Raw genomic sequence first — 26,147 nt, 5'->3', positions numbered from 1 at the left:
TATCAAGTTCATCGGTGTCTAGCGGGTTTGAGGTGTTATATACGTTAGGAGGAAGTTGTTTCATCTTAAGTTATAATACGTCAATCCAAGAGCACTAATCATGCGGAAAGAGGATTTTTATCGACAAAACTTAGGGTGCGTTCGATACCACGAAATTCAAGCCTTAAAATTGGAATTGGATCGGTAACACAAATATAGGTGGATTTGGAATTGAATTTCAATTCTATCGATTCGAATTCTACCATTCTAATTCCATGTATTAACAAAAGAATTGTAAATCAATTCCATAAAAAAGGTCAAAATTTTAAAACACGCGGATCTTAATTTCGGGTCAAAATGTAAACGGGCCACGTATAAATTTAAAATTTTCACTATGCGCGTTTCCTCTCTTCCTCTCTCTGCGAATTTGCCCATCCTGCTCTCTCTCCGCGTGTATGCCCTAGCTTCTCTCAGCTACTTTGCCGACCGATTCATCTCTACGATCGATGGAGAATCAGGTAACGATTCGACCTCTTCCTCATTTATGCATTTCCAGTTCACCTCCTCCTCTTTTATGCTTCCGATTTTACTATATATTATAAAATCGGTCGGCAAAGGGGATGTTGGATGTTCTATGCTTTCACACGCTGCTTGTGTCTTCTTAAACTGAAATTTCTATGCTAGAGGCTACTGGATCAACTTCAATTTGCATTTCTTTATTTTTTCTTGAAAGATAACTATTCTATGGCTACAAAAATTGTCAATGTCAATTTGTGGTGAGTAAAGTAGAGCTATCTAATAATGTGTACTTGTTCTAGTTAGAGACAGGAGTATGGTGATAATTAACAACGAAGAACGCATATTTGAAAGTAGGCAACTTCAATTTGCATTTCTTGTAGCCATTTTAGAATAGTCATCTTTGTAAACAAATTTGGAGAAAATAAATTGTAGCTCCTTTGAAGTTATTTCTATAGAAAAATTTGGTGATCCTTGTGTTTTTTTCTCCGTCTCGTGTGTGATGCTCTTTGTTGTAATAACCTACACAGACGAACGCATAAAAATAATTTATAGGAGCTAAATTTGATGGTAATTTCTTACTAGGAAGGTGCTAAAATGCATAATATAGTAGAAGCTGTTCCATTTAGCTCATGATTGAGTGAGTGAAGTTAGACTTCATTCATTTATTAGTTTAGAAGTCTTGCTGCTGATGGAACTGTGGATTTGATTATGTCGAACTTAATTACAACTTTGCAACAGCAGACTTCATGGACATAGCCCTTAGCTAAGTGGAAAAGGGATCAGTATGCTATGGTTTTTATGCATTGATTAAGTATGATATGTTGACAAAAAAAATGAAGTATGCATGGTCGTTTTGCTGCACCAAATCTACTTTTTACATATAAGATATGTTGTGGCACATACATTTATCTCTTATCTCTTGTAGTCCAGTCATCACCTTATTTCAGAAAGTTGATGTTCAGCAACAATGTCTATACAAAACATTGAGAGCTGGTGTTTCCTTTCCTTTGCAATGTTTTCCATGGATCATTCAGTTTTAATTCATTAATCACTCCAATCAGCATTTATCATATTGGCTAACCTTTTGTTGACTCTTAACTTAGGGTAACATTGTTAGAAATGAGTCCAGCTTGTTACATTGCTACTGCCATTTCATATCTTTCAACATGATGTGTGGGCGCATCCGGCGCTGACAGAGCACGAGAGGAAGAGGACGTGCAGCGTGATGGAGTGCCAAAAGCTGTCTGTTGATGCGTGTATGCACGGCTGTCTGTTAAGCAACGCGGTTTCCATGAAAGAGGGTGGGGAGTCACAGTATCAACTCATGGTGTCAAACCGGAAGACATTGCTGGAGGGAACTCCTTAATCATCATTTCAAGAAGGATAGACAGTGGCAAAGAAGGACATCAACACTCTCAAGTTCGAGCTGGAGACTGTCAAGACTATTTGGAGCTTCAGTTTGGCATGGAGATGTTGCAGCGCGACTTCAACAAGCTGGCCAAGCCCAGGCAGACGTCGGCATGAACATCTGGATGGAAGAAACTCAGCAAGCTCACAAAGATGACACACGCCAAAGACAATGGATCCCAGCTGCCAACTACTAGAAGATGGAGAAACTCCATTTCTTAAATTGCTTTTGTTGTTGTTGTTGCTGCTGCTGTTTCTACGTGTGATTTCTGTTTAGAGATGCAATATTGACATGATTTTCATTTTTATTCAAAAAAATTTGGTTAAGTGAAAGTAGGTACAAATTAAAAGCACTTGATTTAGATTAGTAATGAAAAAATGTTTTAGTCCATATTTCAAAAATACTTTATTTTAAAAAAAATTGAATATTAAATTGATTCAAATTCAATTCCAATTCTTATGTGAGTTACCAAATAAAGGAATTGAAATTATAATACAATTTCATGACAATACTTTAGTTATACCAAACAGAGGATTTGGAATTGAATTAGAATTCAATTTCTTATAATTCAATTCCATAGAATTTCAATTCCAATTTCGTGTACCGAACGGACTCTTATAGTTCGGTTTATTCTATACTCCCTCCGTCTCACTTTAAGAGTCCTGGTTGAGTTCGGCACGGGTTTTAAGAAATGTAAAGGAAAGTTGGTGAAAAAAGATAGTGGAATGTGGGTCCTACTTTTTTATATTAGTTTTATAATAAAATGTGAGTGAAAAAAAGTTAGTGGAATGTGGGGCCTAATAACATTTATGGAATATTCCAACCAGGACTCCTAAAGTGGGACACCCAAAAATGGTAAATCGGGGGACTCCTAAAGTGGGACGGAGGGAGTAATTTTTATTGTAATTTTCATTTCATTTATTGTTGTTTTTTTTCTTTGATTGCCTAATTAGAGTACCACATCTCGAAACATGCAGTTTCTAATTCTCGAATATAGTTATTTTGTTAAAAGTGTGATTCATTATTTTTGGTAGAGAGATATGAAGGATTGTTTTAAATATATTTTTCAAAGTGTGATATATATACTCTCTTCACTGCCCAAATTATTGTGTTTTGTCTTGATTCTATTTTAAATATGTTTAATTTTATGTCTTTAGGTGTAAAATGAATTGACAAGTATATATTTATTGAATTGTTATTATATAGTAGTACATTTTACTATTTTAAAATTTTATGTAGTTATATTGTTTCTCATTTTCATTATTAATAATTTAAAATCGTACAACGGAAAAATATTCCGTCGTGCATCGCACGTGGGTTACCACTAGTTATTAAGTAATGTACTAGAAGTCTCATTAGAAGATACTACTCCGTAACTCCCTCTTCTTTATATGTCGATTCTCAGGACATTTCCTTCTCGGAAATCTAAATCGCCATGGAAAAAGCATTGAACAACATCGATAAACTACTTATAAACGTATATCTAGTTATATTTTTTGATTTTGTATAGTTTTAATCGTTTTTATTTTGCAGTGAACTCCACTGTCGACAAGGTGAAGTTGCATGTGCTTCATGAGGAAATCAAGCGCAGCTTCAGTAATATGAATGCCGATCGAAAGGGTGAGGATAGGGCTGGGTCGATACGGTATGTTGTACCGAAAATTTTGTATCGTTATCATATCGAAAATATTGATATGAAAGAATTTCATATCGTTACCGTATCGAAAGTTTTGGTATACCGGATTACGGTATATACCGAAATTTCGGTATAAATAATATTTATACTGTTACCGTATCGAAATTTCGGTATATCGTACCGAACTTCGATATACCGTTCTGAACGGTATATCAAATTAAATGGATATCTATTTATGATTTTAGGATTTCCAAATATTTTTTGAATATGTAAATAAATTAAATGGTTATCTACTTATGATTTAAAACTTTTAATCTTAAAAAAAATTATACTCCCTCTGTCCACGAAAAATAGGACACATTGTGAAATGGCACGGGTTTTAACATGAAACTGGAAAAGTAAGACATAAGTAGTGTTAGTGGAATGTGGGGTCTATATTAAAAGTAAGAGAGAAGGAAAAAAAAGTAAAAGATAAGTAGTATTAGTGGAATGTGGGGTCCATATTATTAGTAAGAGAGAAAGGAAAAATATAAGAAAGAAGTTGTTGAAAACTTTCCTTTTTTATTATTCTACCTCAAAATCAATTTTCTTATTGAAGTTGAATTGAAATTATTATTCGTACCTATGAGTGAAGTCAAAGTCAAGAATCGATACTTCATATTCATCCTTGCATATCAATATGGTTGTTGTTAATCCAATAAAGACTTGGACTAACACATATATTTTTATTCCTTTGATAACATGTCTGCATATTTCAGGGCCCCTCCAACTGTTTAGTAACTTGTTGAAGGGTAAATCTTGGGTAACATTTGCATTGGCAAATACTCTCTCCGTCCTACGAAGATTGTCCCACTTTGACCGGGCACGAGTTTTAAGAAATGTAATGAAAAATGAGTTGAAAAAGTTGGTGGAATGTGAGTCCTACTTCTATATATTAGTTTTATAATAAAATGTGAGTAGGGATGAGTTAGTGGAATATGGGGTCCACTACCAAAAATGGTAAAAAGTGAAATGAGGACGTCCCGAAATGGAAAAATGGGACAATCTTTATGGGACGGAGGGAGTACATTATTGCTCTGCCAAAAAAACAAGTAAAGGATTCTATAAAAAATTATATATGCAAGTATTGTAATCAATCGTTATTAATTTTGTTAAAACATACCAAATTGTTTTATCATGCGCAATTATGAAGCAAAATATCGCTATTGCTTGCCAAATCACCCATAAGACCTCGCTGTAAAGATATGCCTCAACACTCCAAATTGAAGTGATCTGTTTTCAGGATATCTATAAGATATAATAATTAAATTAAATTAAGGGTGTGTATAAGTGGGAGTTTATACTTACAGATTTTAATGTGCACACGGGCACAATTGAGACTAATCCTATTATGCACATTTGCTCATTTGCTTTTGTTAAAGCAGATATGTGGTCAATTATAACTGATAGTGTGATGCATATGCTAGCAATTGCAGCAGTCCATTTGAAGAGTGGAGAAACAACAATTCAAATGAAGAAGGGACTCATCTATGTACAACGTTAAATAGTTATCAGGTCATTTAGTGTTTGCTAGAGAGAGTATTACTTATAATTTGCTATTGGTCATTGCAGATAACAAGTTGTTGATGATGATGATGATGGTGCAGTAAAGTTCCCTCTACATGCTCATGACATATTCAAGAAGCTTATCACAAATGGAAGGGTGTATGAGTGTGTAAAGTGCAAGACCAGTGGGATAAGGTGGTGTCCAACCATTGACCAAAAGTCTCAACACTACAATTATAAAGTTATATCTAGCACTAGGAGTATCATTACCAATGTAAAATCACAAAATAGAAACACTATCACTCAATTCTATTGAAAGGTGGCGAGTATGAAGTGATGGAATTGGAATTCAAATTGAATTTTCATTTCCTCATACCTTTCCGCCTAATGAAGCACATGCAGCTTCACCTTATTGACAGTGGAGTTCATTGCAAAATAAAAACGATTAGAACAATACAAAATCAAAAAATATAACTAGATATTCGTTTATAAGCAGTTTACCGATGTTGTTCAATGCTTCTTCCATGGTGATTTAGATGTCTGGGAAGGAAATGACCTGAGAATCGACATATAAAGAAGAGGGAGGGGGTAAACTTTCTTCACTTTTTCCCCCTGCCCTATATCATCCTCTATCATCTGCAACGAAGCAACGATTAAAGATTATTTGAGAATCGAGTACTTAACACCAAAAAAGAAATGTTGCAGACCATGACATATAAGACGCACGAGATAGAGGTATACATACGAGTATCATTGAAAATAAACGACGCTACGTTTGAAAGTTTTGCACCAAACAAGAACGATTCTGTAAGAGAAATCTGAAACGCAAAAATGAAAGGTCGAGAAGCATGAGAGATCAACTGAGAGGCATATCAAGAGAGGTATGTATATGACGACTAACATTGGAAACCCAAACATCACATCGGGAACCCAAACCCTACTTAATCAACAACTTTAAAGTTTATTTCATTATTAAATACAAACACTACTACACGTTCCATTATCTAAATACTAGTAGTAGATTACACTTAAATAATTCTTCAAATAATTAAGTGTTAAGTACTCGATTTTCAAATAATTCTTAATCGCTTTGTTGCAGATGATAGAGGATGATAGAGGGCAGGGGGGAAAAGGTTAACAAAGTTTACCCCCCTCCCTCTTCTTTATATGTCGATTATCATGTCATTTCCTTCCTAGACATCTAAATCGCCATGGAAGAAGCATTGAACAACTTCGGTAAACTGCTTATAAACGTATATCTAGTTATATTTTTTTATTTTGTATAGTTCTAATCGTTTTTATTTTGCAGTGAACTCCACTATCGACAAGGTGAAGTTGCATGTGCTTCATGAGGCAGAAAAGTATGAAGAAATCAAGCACAGCTTCATTAATATGAATGCCGATCAAAGGGGTCAGGAGATGCTCCATATTCTCTCCACAGTGAAACAGGCGTTGATGTTGACTGTGAGAGGCGTGAGTGTTTTTTTCTAGTTTAATTATCGTTAGCTTTTAAAACAGTACTAATTGGTTCAACAACTTTGATATATGTTGTTTGGCGGATAATGTTTTTTTTTTAAAATTTATCATTTAGCTTTTAAGGATGGGGTGAAGTGTTAAAAAAAAAAATAATCATACCAATTTCTTATTATTTTTCATCATATGCATATTCGCTAGTAATTTCTACAAGATATGGGAAGTATATCAATTCAATTATGAACTGTAAAAGGATGGACAAAAAATAAAAAGATGGAACTCTTTCTTGCAAGAAATAGGAAGTATATCAATTCAATTATCTTCAACCATTTAAAATCTAATTTCCACTGCATTTTGTATCTTAGTCGGTCATTGTTGGTCATGGATTATTTAAAAGATAAAATTAATTAAATCATTAATTACTAATGTCGTAGGAAGTCCCATTAGAAAAGTAATATACGGTCCACCTAATTTTTCCTAAAATGGAGAAAAGATATGTACTTAATTCTTCATATTTTATACTACTGCCTCTGTTCCAAACTAAAAGTTTCATTTGCCGAATTTTAAAAATTATTCCATTCATTCAACGTCGTTCGGCGTAGATATTAAGAAATACTCCTATAAAAAGTGGGTGAATAAAGATAACGAAATATGAGACCTTTTGTATATATATGTACATTAATTTTATAAGAAAATATGTGAGTGGAATATGAGGTCTATCAACTATTTATATTAAAAAGTGAACCGGAACTCTTAATTACGGATGAACTAAAAGTAAATTGGGACTCCTAATGGGAGATCAAAGAGTATAACAGAAAGTGCGTAGAAAAAGATAGTGAAATGTGAAACGCATTTAATATACTCACTCTGTCCCATAAATATATGTGCACTTTTCATTTTTGTATGTCCCACAAAAATATATACTCTCTCCGTCCCATTGAAGATGACTCACTTTCCTTTTTAGTTTGTCACAACTAAGATGACTCATTATTTAAAATGGAAACACCTTTATCTCTACTTTATTCCATCTCTCTTACTTTACTCTCTTCTCTCAACACACAAAATAAATTTGCATATAATCTCGTGCCGCCTAAGAAAGAGGTGAAATGAAATTATATCAATTAAATATTATAGGTCCCACTAGCTGAAAGCAAAGATGGAAATGGAACTGACTGTATTGTAGGTATTGGAACCGAAATGAAAAATGATGACATGACAACTGAAAAATAGGATTGAGGCTGAGTTTATTGGAACACACCGCAAACTATAAATGATAAAGTATAAAAGAATATAAAATAAAAAAGTAAAAAAGAAAATAAAAATTAAATGTAAAAGAGATTATTTATATTTTGCTAAAAAACTCACTTTACGTGAGAGATCATACAAGTCTCTTGTGATAGGACCGTTAGTTTGTTTCCTGATATAAAATTATATTTGAAAGTATTAATAAATTTTAGTACTCTATACAAAAATGAACTCAATTAATAAATTTACTTGTATATACAGATTTTCAACACACTATGACTTGGATTTTCAATATTCTCAAATGAATTTCAAGAAGTAATATACTTTGGTATTTTTTTTTTGTTTACAAGAGAGGGCTTAGTCCTTAAGAAAATACTACAGCCTATCCAGCTCGAACATGTGTGGTTCGCAAACGATCGCTCAATAACAAGTTCCGTATCCCAATTGGTGGCTCATCGTGTAGGTACATACATACATGTATCCCGACCTGACGACCAGCTTGTCAAAAAATCTGCAACTGAATTAGTCTCACGATATACGTGTTTTGATTTCCACAGACTAATTTCTGTCACACATACTCCAAATATTTCGAACGAGATTGAAACAACTTCCATCCTCTCTATTCGAGTTAATCATAAAGACCACTGCTTGGTTGTCACTCTCGACTTCAAGACTTCGTATTCCGTTGTCCCAGGCAAACTGCAGACCATCATAAATGGCCCATAATTCAGCCACAATTATCGAACCATGTCCTAAGCTCCTGGAGTATCCTTTAAACCAGATCCCGACATCATTCCTAATAACACCACCGGCTGATGCCACTTGAGATACTCCCTTCACTGCCCCATCCGTATTGAGCTTCCAGCTACCTAACCTTGGAGGGGACCAACTGACTAATTTGCTCACTGGGATTGTGGTCTTGACTTTGCATGTAACATAGTTTTGCACAGCTCGCGCCCAAGACCTGCTCTGGCTTATCATGCTATCCACCGACCACGTCTCACCCTCGAACACTTTAACATTCCTGTTTTTCCGTAGTCTCCAACAAATTAAACCAAATATAGTACTCCAAGAGTTGCTCAAGTTCAAATTTTCAATCAATCAAGCCTCAAATGGAATAGAGATAAACATGAACCAAATATCTCTTGGGACTACCTTACTCCAAACAGAAGAGGCAGTCGGGCATCTCAGGACGTGATCAATGGATTCTTGTGCTCCCCCACAAACAATACAAGTAACATCATCAGTAATATGTCTGCGACACCTCTCAACTTTGATATGTTATTAAAATTACTAAGAATAGCTAGAATAATTTTCGGGGACGGAGTATTTTTTTAATTTGTATAAAAAACAAGGATGTATACGAAAATCATCGACAAAATATATATTGCAAAGATCACGTAGACACACTATATATTACTACACTCCTCGTTTTTTTAGAAATAAATTTTTTAAAAGGGTATGAGTTTTAATTTACAGTTGGTAAGTAAGAGAGATTAAAAAAGATTGAAATATTGTTAGTGAAAGATGAATATCACCTCATTAAAAAGAAAAATATTTTTTAAATTAGAAATTTTTTATTTTAAAGGATGAATCAAAATATAAATAATTTTTATTTTCAAAGAAAAGAGGAAATGGAGTATAATTTACTAATCAACTAGCGTTCGAATTGATGATATGATTGGCACAGTCAAACCTGATTTTGACCCCAATTTTGACAAATACTTTATGGACTGCAAGGTGGGCTATGCCATAAAATCTTTATTTCTTCTTAAATTTAATTACTAGCCCAATACTACCTGTATTAGCCCAAATTTGAATCACACCTTTCAAGTTTCAAACCCATTTAATTATTGAGTTAATTAGTTCTAATTATTTTATTTATTAATCCCAACTACTTAACTTAATAGGGGCGGTTCTAATGAGATTTTTGAGAACTGGAGTATAATACAAAATTTTTGATATATTAATATTAATTGACATCATAAACATATTTATATGTGATATTGAGTCAGGAACTGATACAGTCAGAATCGGATATATTTTGTGTTACAAACTAATATTAATGTATTTGTAAACAGATATAGTTCATTATGACTTGAAAACATTATCATTCGTAATCCAAAATATCAAATATTTTCATTCCCACACTCTCGAATAAATTATACTTTTCCATTCCAACTAAGTTGAGTTGTATTGTTTTTTATGTTACAACTAAATTGAATTGTTTTCTTTCATAACACCACCAAAATACTAATAAATCAAAATAAAAATCAAAATTTAATATAAAAGTTAAAAAATCAATAGATTGTTTGAATTTCTACTAGCGTTTTCATCGTTCAATGAATTTTTGTTTTTCGCTCCCCAAACGTTTATGATTCAATAAAATTGTTTCACTTACTTTAGAAATTCTTGATTTGATTCGATAAAAATCAAAGTATCATATGATTATGAAGTTACTCCGTCCGTCCACTATTAGGAGTCCCACCGTCCACTATTAGGAGTCTCATTTATGGGTGATACGGGTTTTAAGAAATATTAAGAAAAATGGATGGAAAAAAATTAGTGGAATAGTAGTCCCACTTGTATATATTAGTTTCAAATGAAATGAGATTGAAATGAATTAGTGGAAGATGAGACCTCATTATCATTTATGGTAAAAGTGAACCGAGACTCCTATTCGCGGACGGACTAAAATGAGAAAATGGGTCTCCTATTGGTGGACGGAGGGAGTAGAAGTCAGGAGGTTGCATATGAAGGAATCGAACATGAACATTGAGCAATCAATCATCTTTGGTTCTTCACGATAAAGTACGGTCTATGAATCTTTTGTACATTCTTCCTCCACTTTCATTAAATACGAAACAATTATATTTTCAACATACGATTTTATATATTGTTACCTTATGATTAAATGGAAAAGAGAATAAAATAAGAAAAAATAATATTATTACTATTTTAACAAATATTTTATTTTTAAAAGAGACAATATAAAAAAGAGTATGTGATTTAGAGACATAATGTCTCCAAGACATAATACCCCTATGTCAATTTGACATAAATCAAATTATAATATGGACTAATATACCCTTATTTTGAATTAAATAATAATTAATAAATAAATAAATATAAATTATTCATAAAAGGAAAGATAATTCCTATCAAATCACTATCTTTGATTTTATTCACCATTTTTCGGATGGTAAGATTTATAAAGATTTGAACTTTTCAAATCAATGCACTAATTTTGCATTTGTCAATATTTTCTGATTCTACCGCTAGCCAAAAATTTAGAAAGATACTCCATATCATAAATTGACTTTCTACAAAATTTGTATTATATAAAAACATTTGAATTCAATCGTCTAATATTCGTATAGGAACACTTAATTTCTTAATATTATCCTCCAACAAAATAAAAATATTCATTGCATCCAATTATTTTATTATTAAATAATAATTAAAGTTCTAGATTGTAAAAAGTATATACGAACATAAATATATTTAATTTTTAATTAAATAATAATTAAAGTTCTAAATTGTAAAATAGTACTCCAGTGGTATACATATGTTACATACTTAAATTTCTACGTGTACCATCTAATGAAAGCATAATACTCATTTGCGTCAAATTATTAGTATTAAATAATTACTAAAATTCCGAATCATAAAAATGATTGCATGCATATACATGCTTAATTTCTTAGTGTCATCGTTCAACGAAATAGTAATAGTCACTCACATCATCTTTTTTTTTTCTATAATCATGTTTAAAATTCTAAATTGTAAAATAGTACTCCAGTAGTATACATATGTTATATACTTAATTTCTACTTGTACCATCTAACGAAAGCATAATACTCATTTGCGTCAAATTATTTTATTAGTATTAAATAATTACTAAAATTCCGAATCATAAAAATGATTGCATGCATATACATGCTTAATTTCTTAGTGTCATCGTTCAATGAAATAGCAATAGTCACTCACATCATCTTTTTATTTTTTTTTCTATAATCATGTTTAAAATTCTAAATTGTAAAATAGTACTCCAGTAGTATACATATGTTATATACTTAATTTCTACTTGTACCATCTAATGAAAGCATAATACTCATTTGCGTCAAATTATTTTATTAATATTAAATAATTACTAAAATTCCGAATCATAAAAATGATTGCATGCATATACATGCTTAATTTCTTAGTGCCAATCGTTCAACGAAATAGTAATAGTCACTCACATCAACTTTTTTTTTTCTATAATCATGTTTAAAATTCTAAATTATAAACACATTATTTTGACACCATGTAACAATTTAATTCTAGTATACGAATTTAAATCGTTGTTCCCTAACATTTTGTCCATTAATAAAATAAAGCATGTATAAATTTTGAATCTTTATTTGATGCTATAAAAACTCAAGCAATTAAATTGATTTATTAATTTTATAAATACAAATTCTAGATTCAAAAATGTTTTTTAATAATAAAATTAAGATTGAGTATCAAATCTATTAAGTACCTATAAGTTTAGAATTTAAAAAAAATAATTGTATAATGTATTATTTAAAATAAAGTTTAAATTCATTATATTAGATTAAATCATATGGTGATATCATATGGCATGTATTGTCCAAGTCTTCGTGACTCGTGTTAGTAGAATTAAATCAAGTGGAATTTCAGAACTAGAAAAAAATGGTGAGATTGTGGACTTATTTCTAAACAAAACAGTGGAGTATAAAATTAAACTCAATATATGATGCAGCCGATATTAGGTAGATAGATTGGAGATTATGGTGAGATGATTAGAGTATATATTTGCTTAAAATATGTCATCCATATAAATGTACACAACTTTCCTAAGCAAGTACTTCTTAAATATAAATAAATATTTTTATATGCACAAGGGTAGTATGGTATATGTACAAAACATTTATTTAAATAAAAATATAAAACAATATAAAATGACTACTTTAACCTCATTATGTCTTAGACATTATGTCTCCAAAACATTTCTCTATAAAAAAATTTTTCATTATAAATGGGACATAAATAAAACTATCTTACTTGCAATTTACATATATGTGAAGATTTCAATTTGAATGCATGTCTGAAAATTTATCTATAAATATCCTAAATGGATCTTGTTGTTGAAATGTTCTTCAATAAATAATTACCTCTATTTACCAGCAGATTTGCAGTGATATTTGGCGACTTGATTGATGATAGATGACATGAGATGTGTGAAACTAATGATTTTAATATATTTATTACAAAAGTTTATGTTAATAAATACTCCCTCCATTTTGGATAATTCGTCTCACTTTGACCGAGCACGGATTTCAAGAAATATAATGAAAAGTGAGTTGAAAAAGTTAGTGAAATGTGAGTCATATTTTTATATATTAGTTTTATAATAAAATGTGAGTAGGAATAAGTTAGTGGAATATGAGGTCCACTATAAAAAATAATAAAAAGTGAAATCGGACAAATTATGTGGGACGAACCGAAGATGAGACAAATTATCTGGAACGGAGGGAGTAATTTATAAATTTTATTAGTATTTGTTTACGAAAAATACTCATATTTTTTTTTGGTCATACTCTAAAATTAGTATTTATATAAATAAGTTTTTTCATTGTAATGAGGAGAGTCTTATTTTACTCCCTCCGTCCCACAAAAGATGTTACACTTGTGGGACGACACGAGATTTTAGGAGGTTTTGTTTTGTGTGTTAAGTGGAGAGAGAAGATATACTCCCTCCGTCCCGCTTTAGGAGTCCCGGTTGAGTCGGGCACATATTTTAAGAAAAAAGTGTTTAGTGTGTAATAAATAAATATTGTAGTGGATGTTGGGACCCACTTTTAGTTGAGTGTCCAATAAATAAATGTTTTAGTGGATGTTGGGACCCACTTTTAACACTCTTTTATTAGTTGTAGTGGATGTTGGGACCCACTTTTAACACTTTGTAGGCATTTTTTATTAATTTATCTCAACCGGGACTCCTAAAGCGGGACAGGGGGAGTAATATTTATATTAATGTGAGAGATAACTTTTTCCATCAATGGAAATGTGACATTTTTAGTGAGACAAACTAAAAAGGAAAGTGAAACATCTTCTATGGGACGGAGGGAGTACCATTTTTGTCTGTCCCACAAAGTTTGTCCCATTTTACCATTTTCGTATGTTCCAATTAGAATCTTTCCAAAAATAGACATTAAATACAATCTTCAATTTCCTCAATATGAGACCCCTATTCCACTACACACCTCCATTTAATACAAAATCAAACAAATTTTTAAAACTAGTATCAGGTCAAACTGGGACATACTTTGTGAGACGGTAGGAGTACCATACTACATAGCAAATGCATCATCACTTATTTTAATCTACTCCCTTCGTCCCATAAAAATATGTGCAATGAGTATGACACGGGAATTAAGATAAAATTGGTAAAGTAAGAAAGAGGGAAAAAATGGTAGTTAAAGTAGAGTTAGTCGATAGTGGGACCTACATTATTAAACTGTTATAACTTTTCAAAAATGGAATGCACATATTTTTGTGGGACGGACGAAAATGGAAAGTGCACATATTTTTATGGACGGATGCAGTATTAATAACACTTTAATCAATTTTTTATTTTCTCTTATTTTATAAATTTTGCATTAACATTTATGTTACCCACAATCAAAACCATTTTTTTAAAACGAAAATAATATTATTTTAAAAATAATTTTTTATCAAATAAAAGTACAATGAAATTATAAAAAATAATTATAGTTGAATACAAACAACTAGCCACATAAATATCTAGGGTTGAGTATTTGGATTTTGGACAAAATTTTTGCTCAATTCGATCTAAAAATATGAAATTTTATGAAAGTGAATCTGATCGATTTTGAATTGTCCAAAAGTCCGAATTCCGATCCGAAATAACTGAAATTGCATAAAAATGTACTCCTATAAAATTAAAAAATCCAATACCAAAAATTTAAAAATCTAATATAACAAATATCAAAATACCAATAGTTGTTCAACACAAAATATTTCTTGTTAGATTTATGATCATAATATATTTTTTTATTATATACTGTATAATATATTTTGGATTTTGATCCGAGCTTCTGATTTTTTTAAAAACACGATCCGATTCTAATCGAAAATCTGAGAAATCTGTACTGAATTTTAAATTTGAATTTGGTTCGAATTAGATTTTCTTATTTTGGATATTTTGCTTTCCTCACAGCAATATGACCTTGTGAATAAAGGGGTATTATGATCATTTTCAATTATGTGTTTTCATGTTTATTTATTTGTTTTTCAATTTCAGTAAGGACTTTTCTCAATTTACACAAAATAAAAGTATGTATTCTCTATATTTTCAGTAAGGACTTTTCTCAATTTACACAAAATATATAGTTTTGTCTTTACCTATTAATAGGTCTCATCTAGTGAGTAGGAGTATCTTTTATTTTGAATTTGTCGATTTATGTCTGAATAAGTCGTTAAACCCGACCAACTATGTCAGTAGTCCGTCTCTTATTATTCATCTGTCCATAAAATATATTGCCATAGAATTTTAGGAAATTTTATTTTATGTGTTAGATAAATAGAAAAAATATAATTTTTATATTAACGTGAGACATAATTTTTTCTGAAAATGAAATTGTGATATTTTTTTGTTGGATGGAAGGAGTACATCACGAAAAAACTCCAATAAAAAAGGAAAATTTAAAACCCATAAAATATGTCTAAGAAAAACCCTAATTCATAATTCATCAGCCCTTAAACCCCAAATCCATATCCATCTTTCTTCCTCTTTTCCTCTGTTTGTAGCCCACACTCACGACCGCCGTTGACCGACCAAGCGGCCGCCGTTAATTAAGCTGTCAACGCCGCTACTGCGCTCGTCGGTTAACGGCGTCCTTCTGATTCCCATCGTAACCACTGTGATTGATAGAGTCAGTCATAGTCTCATAATTTTGTTTTTTTGCCTTACTCAATGCTTTAATGAAACTACATTGAATTGTTTGGCAATTAACGCAAATAATATTTTCCCCCCTTCGCTTTCTTCTCTCAGGTTTAGCAGGAAAAATAATAATTCATGGCTCTTCGTTTTGAGGTAATATTACTCAACTCGCAATTCTGACGATTGATGTTGAAAGATTGTTTTGCAAGCTAAAATACTGTAAAGATTGAATTTTGATTTTTTCGTCAACCATTTGATGTGTGTTTCTGATATAAATTCGTTTGATGGGTGTTTCTGATGCAAAATTGCAGCTTTCACATTTATGATTGTCCTCAAGCCGTTTTTTTTTATGTTTGATTAACTTAAAATGCTCTGTTTCTTCCTAAAAATATTGACTTTAATGCTCCGTTTCTAAATTTCTGAGCAGAGCCAGACATAGAGTATTAATCAAATTCTAGAACAACCTTGTTGTATAACTGTGCAATTTTAACTGATGTTTCTATATTTCATGCGCTAGATTCTTGGGAAGTTCAATCGTGCTCGGGCAGCTCGACTTACACTTCCTCACTTTGTGTGCCAGACACCTTTATTTATGCCTGTGGGTACACAAGGTATGCTTTTTCATTGTTTCTTTGATGTATATGTAGTATTCCTGATCGAATAACTAAAGATACCAGTAAATTGTGTATTTTTAACCGAATGAAGACTCACAGATTTGAAGGATTCTAGGCGAATGAGAATTCTGTAAGTAGGAAGCAAGATGATATCCGTGCTGGAAATTCTATTTTATATGATTCAAACATGGACTCCGAAATTGACTCCTGTATATGTATGAAAGAATTTTTTAATTTCCTGTTTTCCCTCTCATGTTGTGGTGTTAAGAGTCATACAGTGTCCCTGTTCTTCCTGGAATATTTTCTATAGTATCATACTATCATTCACAACTTTAACAAGATGTAGGGTATGATTGAAGTATGCTTCCTCCTCGTGTCTTAATACCAAGATATTAGGGTCCTATTTCATAGGGATATGGTTCAGTAAATTATGTTTACTGCACAAATATATTTCCTTTTTCTCGTTCTGATAATACTTTCAATTTTTGTGCATTGAATATCTTCTGAGGAGTAATAAGATACATTACTTTCATGATCTTTACAGGTACAATAAAAGGTTTGACGACCAGTCAGCTTGAGGACATTGGATGCCAAATAATTCTTGGAAACACCTATCACTTGGCCCTCCGTCCCACTTCTGAGCTCATTGATGAGTTGGGAGGGCTCCATAAATTTATGAATTGGCCTAGGGGGTTGCTTACTGACTCAGGTGGCTTTCAAATGGTAATGCATCATTTTAGTGTTGAACATTCTCAGACCATTTGGGTGTTGTTTATATGACTGTCTTTTAGTATGTGTTTTTTTATCATTGCACCTTATTATCATGAAGTAATGCAATACCTACCTCTAAGTTTGTCATTTTTGTAATTGTTTCATGCACATATCTGGGCTTTATGCTTGTGGAATGTAGATTAAGGTTGGTTGAAGGGTTTTAGGATGGATTTGATATCCATATCAGTATATACATCAATATTGCTTAGAATTATAAATTTGAATGATGAATTCAAAATCCATGATCCATCACTCATAGTTTGCAGTTCTGTTGAAGGATTTCAGGATGGATTTGTTATCCCTAATATTAAATACATTTATACTTCTTTAATAGAGGATTTGACTGGATGTATTTATATCGTCCACCCACTTCACTGTCATTTTGATGTACTCTTTCAAGAACGAGTGGATTCATAATCATATGAATACATGTCATAATATATGGGACCTCCTAAAGTATTGCTCTAATATTTTTTGTCTTCCTTTCTCTCGTAAGACATGTAAAACTGATGCACTTTGGGTGTGCATCTATAGTTTCCAACTTGTTATTTATTATGTCAGGTAACTTGTAACTTTCTGTGCATCGTGTGGAAGACATCACCTTTTTCTTGATATTGTCTATTAACGCATGTATTTCTTTTTTTTTTTCCGCCAAGAATAAACAATCATTTGTTTCTGCAAATCAGAGAAAGAGGAGGAGAAAGAAGCAACAAAGAAAAAATAGTAGTACTCTGTATTAGCTTTACCTTATAACTGGCTTTCTAAATATAACTATATCAAGGTCTTCAGGAATTCCTCCTATCTTGTTCCACAGTCTAGTGTACTTATTCTATGTGGAAACCTGCAAACATGAGTGTCATAGTATTTTTTCGCATATTGGTTATACTATTTGCACTTTGGCTTGTATTGTCAGTGTATTATATGAACTTCAACAGCTGCTTCTGATTCTGTGGTTGTGTCTCTGTTTTAAAGTTGTTGCTTTGTAAATTTATGATGTAAATCGGAGATATAAGATCACAAACCTGTTTCATGTCTATCTTCGTTTCTGTTGGGACTTGAATTAATAAATCCATTAAATATGTAGTTTGTGAATGTGGTTAACTGATTTGGCTGCAATCTGCATCATCTTGATATTATATTTGGTTCACATATTGAAGATACTTCTTAATGATGGCAGGTTTCCTTATTGCATTTGGCTGACATTACAGAACAGGGTGTCACCTTTCAGGTACTATTTATCTACTTGTTGGCATATCAACAATCTAAGTTAAAGGTTAAAGCTGTTCATTAAGATAGTATATGATAGAGGTCGTTCTTTGTGCTAGATGTCGTTCTCTGTTATAGAGATCGTTGACCTACAGTTTATCCTTAGAATTAGTTATTCATTATTTATTAATGTTAACTCAGCACACAAGGCTCACACACTCTTTGGTAATCTCTCTGTAATTCACACAGAACACACACACAGAGTACACACAGAGAACACACATTAATCTTGAAGAAGAGAGTAGTTTCTTGGAGAAAAGGAATTCTCTTTATTGATTGACTCACGAAATAACTAGATACAAGTAAAACGAGCTATATATGCAGCTCATACAAGTAGTAACCGCTCCTAACAGAATTGGAGCCAAGAATCAAGACTAGAGCAATGACAGCTCATTTCCTAACTGACTAACTAACTCTAACGTCTAGTTTTTGACCGCATCTTCCTTTCCTCTTTAGCCATTAATTCTTCATGCTTAAGAGCTGAACGTGGACTCACTTCTTACAATTAAGTTGTTTACTGTTTAGAGATTCTAGCTAGTGCCTAGGAATTTGTTAGAGAGAGATTTAATCTTTTAGAGTTAGTGTCAAGTTACAACTTTTATTTCAGTTAGGAGTCTGTCTTTAGATGGTTATAAATAGGGCTTATCCAAAAATAAAGTTGAGTGCCCTTTTCGGAGGAGTGGCTTCTTCAGAGCAGAATCTATCTTTTATTTTTTTGGTTGTCGCTCAAACCATATAAGGAGATGAATAATTGAATTGTTACTCTTATTTTGTTTGTTGTAGTTCATTGTTTTACCCCGGTTGCAGTGAGGCCGTGCTTAATGCTTACTTCATATATTTATATATGATTTTGCAGTCACCGGTTGATGGGAAACCCATGTTACTCACTCCAGAAGAGTCAATACAGATACAAGTAAAATTCTTTCACTAATCTTTTGTTACCTCACCTAATTATTTCTGTTATGTATTTCTAGCTCCATGTTGATGAGATAGTCAATGAGAAAATACAACTGGTTGTACATATGTTAATTTTGTGTCTTGCACTTACTCTCGTTTCTTCATTAGGGACAATGGTGGTAATTAAAGTAATAGAATGACAATGTGATTTATCGTCAAAATAACTCGGAGTATATCAGTAGTTTTTATTATTCTGTGCCGCTATGCTCGAACGAACTCAATATTTGTTGTGAAATAGTTTAAGATTGTCTAATTTTACATTTGAATAGTGTAGCAATACCAAATTTAATGTGACTTTTTTTTGTTCAGATCGTATGCTAAGTGATTACTCTTGTTCTGAGATACAATATTGGTTTTATAACTCAATATTGCTAATGTGTTGTTTCTGTGCCTCTAAGATATTTAGCTACATGGTTTCCCTCTTCTGTTGCAGAATCGAATAGGAGCTGATATTATAATGGCTCTTGACGATGTTGTGAAAACCACTATTACAGGTCCACGGATTGAAGAGGCAATGTATCGTACCCTTCGTTGGATAGATAGGTGCATTGCAGGTATTTATCCAGTAAATGCTGAATTTTCATGATCTAACTTGTGCACTTAGTGTCTTTTACTTGAGAAAGGCAACATAATAACATCTTGTTTTGTGAACGTGTGCATGATAATATGATATTAAGTTCTCTGTTCATAGCAGTTGAATAAGTACAACATAAGTGACATTGAGGACAGTTACTTGAAAATCAAAGAATGATATCAAATGTTTAATTCAATCCTGGGCTCTTCTGATATGCTTGAAGTACTTTCAGAAATGATTCTTGAGCTCTGAATATACGCATAAAATAATGAAAACCATTCAAATAAACTTATCTTGGTTAGTGTACTGCTTTTCCGGTAACAGCTCATTGTTACGGCTTGCTAAAATACTACTGTTTTCATCAGCACACGAAAGACCCCATGATCAGAATTTATTCGGAATTGTGCAAGGTGGCTTGGATCCAGTTTTAAGGTTCTTTTCAGTTTTATCTTTGCTCTAATTTTCTCAAAGACTTCTGTATATCTTCCACTTGTTTAAATTCTTATGATCTTTTGTGCAATAAATCACTGACAGGGATATATGTGTCAAAGGCTTGGTAGACCGTAAATTACCTGGGTATGTCTATCTAATCAGTTACCTGTACAACAATATAAATTTTTGAATTATTTGAACTAACGAAATCATTGTTGGCAGCTATGCGATTGGCGGTCTTGCTGGAGGCGAAGATAAAGATTCATTTTGGCGTGTTGTAGCCCAATGTACAGCTGCATTGCCTGAGGATAAACCGCGCTATGTTATGGTACATCTTTGATAAAGTATAGAATCATTCTCAAGATTTATAATTTGTCGTCCAATTTCTGAGACTTAACGCTTCTTTGCTGATAATATTCCAGGGTGTTGGCTATCCTCTAGACATCGTAGTTTGCAGTGCATTAGGTGCTGACATGTATGATTGCGTCTACCCCACACGTACTGCTCGATTTGGGACAGCTCTTGTGCCCGAGGTATTTATTCTTGATTTTGCTCATCCATTTTGATTCATTATAACCAGAGACAGTGAAGCTGAATATCTGATATTAAACAAAAAACACATTTGATGGTGAATATTGTATCCTTTTGCAGGGGGTTTTAAAACTTAAACACCAAGCAATGGCTGATGACACTCAACCGATTGATCCAACATGTGAATGCATGGTATGGTTTACTTTTTTCCTAGATTATGATCTGAATGCTTATTACCTTAATCTATTTCTTGATACTGTGGCAGGTATGTAAAACTTACTCGAGAGCATACATTCACTGCCTTGTCACTAAAGATGCAATGGGATCTCAGCTTCTTTCGTACCACAATTTATTTTACATGTTGAAGGTCTGTTCTACATCATTATACTTTTGTCGTATGATTTGTTGCTTATATCTCTTCTGGCTAAGGAGTTAAACGAGTTTATATTATATATTCGCAGCTTAGCAGGGATTTGCACACATCAATTGTCAATGGCCAGTTTCCAGAGTATGCTTTTGTGCACCTCAGTAACTTTGCTTTTATCTTTTCTGGGGTGGTGGTTTTATACTTTTATATATGATTTCAAATGTGTTTAGCCTATGTTGTTTGCCTTTTGGATTAGTACACATTACTTACCATTTTTTTTTGTCTTACCAGGTTTGTTTGCAAATTCCTCCAGAAAATGGTATTTCTCTCAAATTATCTCACACATCCTATGTTCTTGGTGTAATATGGGAAATATGACTCCTGTTAATTTATTTCATTAACATTGTTTTAATGGCGTTCTTTTATTTCAACTGCTTTTACTCCTTCGAACTTTCCGTCATTTATATATCCTGTTCCTGATTGCTGATAAATTTGAACTGCTGAATTTGTAGTTTCCAAAAGGAGACGTTCCTCAGTGGGTTTGCAATGCTATGGAGGTAGCTGGTATTGACATAACATCCTGCTGTAGCCCCTTTCCATTGTCGCTGATCGACTCTCAAGTGGGAACTGTCAAGTATTCTAGGAAAAACTCAATTAAAGTGGTACATACCAATGATCAATGAGGAGGCAAAAAGATAGAGAGATATATACACAGCTCCATATAATTTGTAGTCAATATGGTGCAATTTTGTCTAGGGTTATTATTTATTAACATTTGAGGTCCAAGTGCATTGTTGTAAACTGTTTTAGATAAATTTTGATCATTAATCTCATTTTATGAAGCTAATATGTTCAACATATATACTTGTATGCTTTCTTTTTTTATATATGTTTGATCATGCTTTATACATAAAGCATGATTTACAATGGAGAGTCTGGTGTTACAGTTGTAGCAAAAGTGATGTGAATTATTTGAAGACTCAAGCAATTCGTTGATTACTATGCCCCTTTCTCGTCTCTTGGTGCCTTGATATCCACCGTAAGCAAGCCATATTGTAGACGTCATAGATAATGAGAAGTATACTAAACAGAGAACTCAAATGAGTTGATCTTATTTTGTCTGTCAGGCTCCAATGAAGCTGGACTTAGCAACATGAGATTTATGTATTCTGCAAGCACTGGAAGCTGTTGATTGTCATCATAGCTATACATGAGAGGCACCATTCTTGCAAGATTAAGAGCAGCTTCTTGAAAGGGCCCTGTTGAGTGATTGTTCAGATTGAAGCACTCCTTGTTGAGCCGTTTCCATTCTCTTTCTATCACATGTGCAACGTGCTCTCGTGTTTGCTGATATGATATGCCCGGTTGATCATTCATATAGCATTGTATATATGATCCATCAGCACCATTTTGATGCTCATCCTGTTCAGGAATGATATCCGCAAAATTAGCTATCCAGTGTGATCCCAAAGAATCTCTTTAAACGTAGTCGAAAAGATTCAAAAGTTCACTACCTGGGCAGTCCCCATGTCGTCCCAAAGGCGAAGAATTGCAGCAACGGATGAAATGAGATTGGATATGTCATCCAAATTGGTTGCATTGTGACCTAAAAGAAAGAATAAGTGGACTAGCACCACATGCACCCCTGAGCTCACCTTTCCATTGGCTAAATACTCATTTGCATTTGGCAATTTATCTGAGGCAAAATATTTTGCTTCCACTAGAAATGCATTACACAAACTTGCCCACTGCATTGAGAAATGGTATAAGCAATATGAAATAAAGTAAACTATCTTCTTGAATTTGAGAGTAAATGACATAACATAATTTCAAAAATCATACAGTTTGTTTCAGAGAGTTGATAGGATTATATCCATGCTTTTCACAAATAGTCCATCCAGTTTCGTTTGTGGTATCAAGTAATGACTTGTAACACAACTTCATGTAGTCCGGCAGCATATTCATCGCATCATAGTCCCATCTGTAAAAAACATTCATCAATAATTTTTCATAGGAAATTATATACTTATGTGTGTGTAAATTGTCTTACTTTTGAACAGCTTCTGTAAAGAGTGTCAATTCATCTAAGGTGCCATAAAGATCAAAAATATCATCAATCAAATAAATAAAAGCAATGGATTTGGAGAGGTGCAGCCTCTGTGAAGATAGGCTTATATCATCAATCAGCATTGCCATGGACCATGTGTACCATTTACTTGGCTCATCTCTTGCCAACTTTAGCTCTCTTATCAACCCCAAATCTTTCCACCACCTATAGCAACGACAACCTTAAATTATTAAACTATCCTTCAAAATTAAAATAACTGTCAAAATAGGTATATAGTTCCATTTGCTTACTTGGAGAGTTGGCGCAGTTCTTCTCTATGAACATATTTTCCCATGAGAAAATCCATTTCTGACAGCTCTGTTAACGTTGTTATCGATTTACCGATGCCTCTAACATCTCTTTGGAAGTTCAATCTTGCAATGCTTTTGTGGAAAGGGTGCTTGAATCTCATCTTCACAACATCAGAATTTGTGTTTTCAGCTAAGTACTTATGCAGTAGTTGGCTGCTAAAATGTTGTGCTTCGTTGAGTATGTTTTCTCCTTCGAAACTCAAATGTGTAGCTTCGTATAATTCCATTAATCCCCAAACATCTTGCTTTAGTTCATCCCTGAATTTCCCATCCTGGCCCTTGAAATTGTTGAACACATCTGTATATATATTATGGCTACATATATTATTATATTCACAACTAAAATAAATAAATATCTCGACCAGAATAAGTATTATAACTTGTAAATTTTCCTATAAATAATTGTGACATTTGCATAAACTTTGGAGAAGGAATTAACCTGCGGACACATGGTATCCTCTTTGTCTCAACATTCGAAATGAAAGGGAAACTTTAAGGAGAGATGATTGGTATCCACAAAAATCGACATCTCCTAATCTCAAATAATGCTTCTGCATAATTGTGTCAATCTCCTTCCGGTAATGACCGGCCATGCCTAGCCGTTGGATCGTGTCCACAAATATCAAGCTCTCAATTGGATCATCTTCTTCTCCCCTCGACTTCACTAAATCCCTAATCTTCTCCAATTTCTCTTCATACTCACTTGCAGAATAACCCTACCCAACAAAGTTGTAACAAAAAGTATAAATATATGCATGTGACTGTTATAGGTATCTAAGTTTTTTAACATATAAAGATGTAACAAACTTTACTATACATATTTTGCCATCACAAAAATATGACACTAGTGAAAGAATATTGATTGAGTTGAAAATTCACCTTGAAAATGTTGTTTTTGTTGGGATCTTCCAAGTGGTAGTTTTGAAGCGTAGAAGCTCCTCTCGGGTTAGCGAAAAATTTAGTGGTGCATTGCACGGGAGTTCTCCTCCGGGTAGTGGCGGCTGCCAACGGCCGCTGCATCGGAGATCTGCAAGAATAGTGTTTAGGAAGAGGTGTGTTCATCACTAAACTAGACATTTTGATAATCCTTATTAAGGACTATTATTCCCTCTTTCTTTCAATGCGTTATATTCTTATGGAATGTATACTATATACATAGTGTTGGAGCTTGGGTCCTGTCCTCTCACATATAGCACACTAACATACTAACAAATCATGAAATCAACCAACAGTGACAATCAACCACATTTTTAATAAATTAGTGAATTAATTATCATTCCAGTTAACCAAATTTGTGAGTTAATGAAAGTGAATTTCTTTTTAATAAAATAAAAAATTGTTGTAAGCAATTAAAATATTTTATAATTTTAAATATGAAATTATAGAGGTTAAATGGTTAATTAGTATGATAAATAACTCACTAATCTGGTTAAAATGCGATTGATATATAGTCAATTTTCGATGTAATTGTTAATTATGGACCAAAACATATTGACCATAAACTAACATAATTAATGTGTAGAGCCAAAATACTTTTTGAACAAAGTTAGAAGACTAATTCTAGACTTTAATCTTATTTTTAATAAAAATTCATTAAAGAAAAAATCATTTATTCATAAAGTTGATTAAATTCATAAAGGAGTATATTTTTATTTATTATGCCCCTAGGATTTTGATTCCATAATTTTTTTTTTAATATGAGAACTTGAAACCAATATGGATTATTGGATTAGAAAATAGATAAACTAGATCTATTTATAAGGATATTAGTTTGCTATTTTCGAATATATCAGTTTGAAGATAAGGTTGGAAAATTTGGTGGCAAATAACCTAACGACTTACTCTATTTTATTAATGTGAGTTGGTTAAGCGTTAGAAAGGTTAATGCCTAAACCCAAAGATCTCGGATTTGAGTTTTTCGTGGTTTGGCTTTTAATTTTTTTTTAAATTAGTCATCCATAAAAACTAGTATCTCTAAATTTTGAATTTCACATAATTCTCTTAGTTTAATTTATTTTTAATTATAAGTATTCTGACTAAAATAAAAAATAACATGACCGAAAAAATAAATTATACTCCTAAATACAGCTGATTTGAAGTCACTGTTGAAAATGCCCACCGCGAATTAACAGTAATATAACTCCTACCACGTGCTCTATTCTTTCAATTCATAATACTTTCAATTCTTCACTCATAAGACTGATCAGGAGACATGATTTTAACCAAACCCACCATGTGCACTACCCTACGCACTCAACATCAACATCACAATAATGAGTCATATCCGGACAATATACATTGAATCCATAGCTTAGATTTACTCCTTGTTTATCATGATTTTTTTTTCATTTCATCTTCCCCAATCATATAGCTCTTGCTATTATAAAAATTGAAGTGTTTAATTTTATAAATTTTTATACAACTATAATATCTTTATTAT

At 32.5% G+C, this 26,147-nt stretch overlaps 2 protein-coding genes and 1 long non-coding RNA gene across 3 annotated transcripts; 2 read left to right on the top strand and 1 right to left on the bottom strand.

Annotated features, from left to right (window-relative positions):
* The first annotated feature begins 384 nt into the window (after window positions 1–384).
* LOC125212592 lies at window positions 385–2,232 on the top strand. The gene is made up of 2 exons (XR_007174753.1): window positions 385–497; window positions 1,602–2,232. It is a non-coding gene; the product is annotated as an uncharacterized LOC125212592 (long non-coding RNA).
* A 13,365-nt stretch (window positions 2,233–15,597) lies between these two features.
* LOC125216670 (queuine tRNA-ribosyltransferase catalytic subunit 1-like) lies at window positions 15,598–22,149 on the top strand. Its single transcript, XM_048118428.1, has 16 exons — window positions 15,598–15,769; window positions 15,889–15,930; window positions 16,295–16,388; window positions 16,936–17,114; window positions 18,340–18,390; window positions 19,285–19,341; window positions 19,819–19,939; window positions 20,325–20,391; window positions 20,494–20,535; window positions 20,614–20,719; window positions 20,814–20,924; window positions 21,043–21,114; window positions 21,188–21,289; window positions 21,384–21,430; window positions 21,581–21,608; window positions 21,802–22,149. Exons 2-16 carry the CDS (start codon window positions 15,913–15,915, stop codon window positions 21,970–21,972), a joined length of 1,266 nt encoding a protein of 421 aa, XP_047974385.1. The 5' UTR covers window positions 15,598–15,769; window positions 15,889–15,912; the 3' UTR covers window positions 21,973–22,149.
* On the bottom strand, window positions 22,150–24,836 carry LOC125216669 (tricyclene synthase 0e23, chloroplastic-like). Its single transcript, XM_048118427.1, has 7 exons — window positions 24,587–24,836; window positions 24,147–24,423; window positions 23,648–24,005; window positions 23,340–23,561; window positions 23,132–23,270; window positions 22,804–23,037; window positions 22,150–22,711 (listed from the first exon to the last, which is right to left on the bottom strand). The coding sequence occupies exons 1-7, from the start codon at window positions 24,782–24,784 to the stop codon at window positions 22,373–22,375; spliced, it is 1,767 nt and encodes a 588-aa protein (XP_047974384.1). The 5' UTR covers window positions 24,785–24,836; the 3' UTR covers window positions 22,150–22,372.
* Window positions 24,837–26,147: the final 1,311 nt, after the last annotated feature.

This window comes from Salvia hispanica, chromosome 3 (assembly GCF_023119035.1).
Source record: "Salvia hispanica cultivar TCC Black 2014 chromosome 3, UniMelb_Shisp_WGS_1.0, whole genome shotgun sequence".
Classification (NCBI taxonomy): domain Eukaryota; kingdom Viridiplantae; phylum Streptophyta; class Magnoliopsida; order Lamiales; family Lamiaceae; genus Salvia; species Salvia hispanica.
The sequence above is the reverse complement of the archived record's forward strand: the minus strand, read 5'-3'. Positions and strand labels throughout refer to the sequence as shown.

What these genes read in the sequence shown, in the direction of transcription:
- LOC125216670 (XM_048118428.1), top strand. An exon ending in GATAGATAGGTGCATTGCAG is followed by an intron (nt 19,940 to 20,324) that starts GTATTTATCCAG and finishes TGTTTTCATCAG; the next exon opens with CACACGAAAGACCCCATGAT. An exon ending in GTCAATGGCCAGTTTCCAGA is followed by an intron (nt 21,431 to 21,580) that starts GTATGCTTTTGT and finishes TTGTCTTACCAG; the next exon opens with GTTTGTTTGCAAATTCCTCC.
- LOC125216669 (XM_048118427.1), bottom strand. Translation starts at nt 24,784, where the DNA reads ATGTCTAGTTTAGTGATGAACACACCTCTTCCTAAACACTATTCTTGC. An exon ending in TTTACAGAAGCTGTTCAAAA is followed by an intron (nt 23,271 to 23,339) that starts GTAAGACAATTT and finishes TGTTTTTTACAG; the next exon opens with ATGGGACTATGATGCGATGA. An exon ending in ACGACATGGGGACTGCCCAG is followed by an intron (nt 22,712 to 22,803) that starts GTAGTGAACTTT and finishes ATTCCTGAACAG; the next exon opens with GATGAGCATCAAAATGGTGC.